Raw genomic sequence first — 3,873 nt, 5'->3', positions numbered from 1 at the left:
AATGGAATGGATGGGATGGGGGGTTGGAACAGGGGGGGGGGCTAGGTGGAAGTGGAAGTTGGGGGTAAGTAGATGATAGAAGGGGAAGGAGAGGGAAGTAGTGTGTGTGTGTGTGCGTGTGCGTGTGTGTGTGGGTGGGTGTGGGTGTGTAGGTGTGTGCGTGTGGGTGGGTGGGTTAAGGGGGGGTACTTTCTATGCTAGTCTAGGGGGTGGGAGAGAGATGAAAAGCCGATATACGAATCTGACATGGACCGCCTGATTGAATGATGGTGATGATAGTGGCTACGATGATGATAGTGACCATAATAGTGCGATTCGAGACACCGCTATTACCAGGTCACTGTATCCCGCCTCGTCTCACTATCGTCACTATCATCACTATCACCGGAGTTCAAGGTGACCACATCATTACAGAACCGGATCTATGCACCACATGTTACACCTGCCCCCTACTCCCCCTCCCATGCCCCCCTCCACCCCTCCCCTCTCCGTCCTCCATGTTCTCTCTTCCCCTTCCCCCTCTTCCTCCTCCCCCTCCTTCCTCTCCTCCATCTCCAACGTTCTTTCTCTTTCCCTCTTCTTACCATCAACTGCCTCATCTCATCCTGTCCTCTTCCTCCTCTTTTTCTTCTTCCTCCTCTTTTTCTTCTTCTTCTTCCTGCTCTTCCTTCTCTTCTTCTTCCTCTCCCTTCTCTTCTTCCTCCTTTACTTTCTCTTCTTCCTCCTCTTCCTCTTCTTCCTCCTCCTGCCTCTCCTATCCTCCTCCAATCCTCTTCCTCCTCCTACTTCTCCTCCCCCCATACCCACCAACCCTCATTCTCTTACCTTGATCCTTCCTCCTCTCCTTCCCTCTCCTTAGTCCCCCCCTCCTCTCCTCCTCTTACACCACCACCGCTCTTTCTCCTCCCCTCTTCCTCCTCTTTCTCCTCCCCCTCGCCTTGCCCCGTCCCCTCCCCCCCTCCCCCCTCCCTCACAGCTGCCCTCACAGCTGCACCAACCGTGGCAACAAGACCTACCTATCCGAGACCCTTTTCAATGATAATAACTTCCATTAACCTCGCGTTCGCTCAACACCTGCATCGGCGCACGTGCTTTGGCGAGGAAATAAGAAACAAAAAGACACTATCAATATATACACGTGATTACTTTCAATCGACACTTTTGTGGGGGATGGTGTCGACACTGTACTGCTTGTCAGTGGGGATTGGAAACTTTTCACTATATATATATATTTTTTTTTCTTTTAGTACTCATAATAATATTGGTATTTTTCTCATTTGATTTATAGCGCTATCCTCATAATCATCTCACTATTCTTATCATGGTGATCATCAGTATCATCTTCATTAATATCATTATTATCACTATCATCAATATCATCTTCATTAATATCATTATCATCAATTATCATCTTCATTAATATCATCATTATCATCACTATCATCAATATCATCTTCATTAATATCATCATTATCATCACTATCATCAGAAGAAGACAAATAGAACATAAATAATATCAGCATCAGTATGTTAGCATCAGCAGTGTTATTTTCCCGCTTCGAAACCTCTTCTCTCCTTTCCGCCTATTCCCCCACCCACCCCACCTTCCTTTTCCTCCCTCCTTACCTTCTCACCTCGCCTCCTCCTCCTTCCCTTTCCCCCTCCCCTCCTCCCTTTCCCTCTCCTCTCGCCCCTCCTCATCATCATATCACCTCGCCTCCTCCTCCTCACTTTCTCACCTCCTCCTCCTCCTCCTCCTCACCTTCTCACCTCGCCTCCTCCTTCCCTCTCCCCCCACCCCTCCTCCTCACCTTCTCACCTCGCCTCCTCCTTCCCTCTCCCCCCGCCCCTCCTCCTCACCTTCTCACCTCGCCTCCTCCTCCTCCTCCTCTTCCTCACCTTCTCCCCCTCCCCTCCTCCCTTTCCCTCTCCTCTCGCCCCTCCTTCTCACTTTCTCACCTCCTCCTCACCTTCTCACCTCGCCTCCTCCTCCTCCTCCTCTTCCTCACCTTCTCCCCCTCCCCTCCTCCCTTTCCCTCTCCTCTCGCCCTCCTCCTCACCTTCTCACCTCGCCTCCTCCTTCCCTCTCCCCCGCCCTTCCTCCTCACCTTCTCACCTCGCCTCCTCCTCCTCCAAATCGCCAAGGCCAGTTCCTGAGTGGCCACTTGAGATCTCAAGGCTCAGATCATACCACACGCTCATCGCAAGCATTATCTCTTTCTCTCGCTCTTGCTGACTGACTCCCACTCCTCTCTCGCTCTCACACACTCTCTCTCTTTTTCCATCTTCATCTCGCTCCCCCTTTCCCTCCCTCCCCCTTCTCTCTCTCTCTCTCGCTCCCTCTTTCCCTCCCTCCCCCTTCTCTTTCTTTCGCTCCTCTTTATCTCATCTGTTATTATTTCATTAATATTATTTTGCGTATATTTCTATTTTTCGTTACTGCTCTTCACTGAAAGACACTTCGGAATATTTCACTTAATACATTCTTAATCAGTGCTTCTTCTTTTCCTTCTCCCCCCCCCCCCACCCCCATATTTCAATTATCATCGTTAATTACACATCAAACACAATCTTCATTCTCTTATAACCTAGGCCCATCTCTCATTTACATTTATCTTATCTATACTATCTAGAGATTTACCAACATACTTCCCTATTTGTCTATCAATTCATATTCATTTCTAATACATATCTATATACTTATTCAACGCCCATCTTTACTGTTTAATCCGCCCATTCATTCCTATTTTTTTATTACATATTTATTAATCCCTATAATCTGATCTTTATGCTCATTTCCTCTATCAACTTCTTTAATTTGATCTTTAAGCTCACTTCTTCCATCAACTTTTTTAATCTGATCTTAAAGCTCATTTCCTCCATCAACTTCTTTAATCTGATCTTAAAGCTCACTTCCTCCATCAACTTCTTTAATCTGATCTTAAAGCTCACTTCCTTAATCTGATCTTTAAGCCCACTTCCTCCATCATCTTCTTTAATATGATCTTAAAGCTCACTTCCTCCATCAACTTCTTCAATCTGATCTTAAAGCTCACTTCCTCTATCAACTTCTTTAATCTGATCTTTAAGCTCACTTCCTCCATCAACTTCTTTAATCTCATCTTAAAGCTCACTTCCTCCATCAACTTCCTTATTCTGATCTTAAAGCTCACTTCCTCCGTCAACTTTTTTAATCTGATCTATAAGCTCACTTCCTCCATCAACTTCTTTAATCTCATCTTAAAGCTCACTTCCTCTATCAACTTCCTTATTCTGATCTTAAAGCTCACTTCCTCCATCAACTTCTTTAATCTCATCTTAAAGCTCACTTCCTCTATCAACTTCTTTAATCTGATCTTTAATTAAGCTCACTTCCTCCACCAACTTCTTTAATCTGATCTCAAAGCTCACTTCCTCCATCAACTTCTTCAATCTGATCTTTAAGCTCACTTCCTCCATCAACTTCTTTAATCTGATCTTTAAGCTCACTTCCTCAAACTTCTTTAATCTGATCTTAAAGCTCACTTCCTCCATCAACTTCTTTAATCTGATCTTAAAGCTCACTTCCTCCATCAACTTCTTTAATCTATTTTTAAGCTTACTTCCTCCATCAACTTCTTCAATCTGATCTTTAAGCTCACTTCCTCCATCAACTTCTTTAATCTGATCTCAAAGCTCACTTCCTCCATCAACTTCTTTAATCTGATCTTCAAGCTCACTTCCTCCATCAACTTCTTTAATCTGATCTTAAAGCTCACTTCCTCCATCAACTTCTTCAATCTGATCTCAAAGCTCACTTCCTCCATCATCTTCTTTAATATGATCTTAAAGCTCACTTCCTCCATCGACTTCTTTAATCTGATCTTAAAGCTC

The 3,873-nt window shown here is 44.8% G+C and overlaps 1 protein-coding gene across 1 annotated transcript; it reads right to left on the bottom strand.

The window, feature by feature from the left end:
- Positions 1-595: 595 nt before the first annotated feature.
- LOC147471528 (uncharacterized) lies at positions 596-3,167 on the bottom strand. Its single transcript, XM_086538168.1, has 3 exons — positions 2,793-3,167; positions 1,057-1,091; positions 596-694 (listed from the first exon to the last, which is right to left on the bottom strand). The coding sequence occupies exons 1-3, from the start codon at positions 2,920-2,922 to the stop codon at positions 596-598; spliced, it is 264 nt and encodes an 87-aa protein (XP_086394294.1). The 5' UTR covers positions 2,923-3,167.
- Positions 3,168-3,873: the final 706 nt, after the last annotated feature.

The sequence above is a fragment of the Penaeus japonicus genome, unplaced genomic scaffold, assembly GCF_977035675.1.
Source record: "Penaeus japonicus unplaced genomic scaffold, GWHDUDI00000001_assembly GWHDUDI00000007, whole genome shotgun sequence".
Classification (NCBI taxonomy): Eukaryota; Metazoa; Arthropoda; class Malacostraca; order Decapoda; family Penaeidae; genus Penaeus; species Penaeus japonicus.
This window is presented reverse-complemented; position numbering and strand designations above follow the sequence as displayed.

Excerpts from the sequence above, each read along its gene's own strand:
- LOC147471528 (XM_086538168.1), bottom strand. The coding sequence starts at position 2,922 with ATGGAGGAAGTGAGCTTTAAGATCAGATTAAAGAAGTTGATGGAGGAA. Across the intron at positions 1,092-2,792 it reads GAAGTTGATAGAGGAAATGA|CACGTGCGCCGATGCAGGTG; the intron begins GCATAAAGATCA and ends TCCTCGCCAAAG. Across the intron at positions 695-1,056 it reads AGGTGTTGAGCGAACGCGAG|GAGAAGGGAGAGGAAGAAGA; the intron begins GTTAATGGAAGT and ends AAGGAGGAAGAA.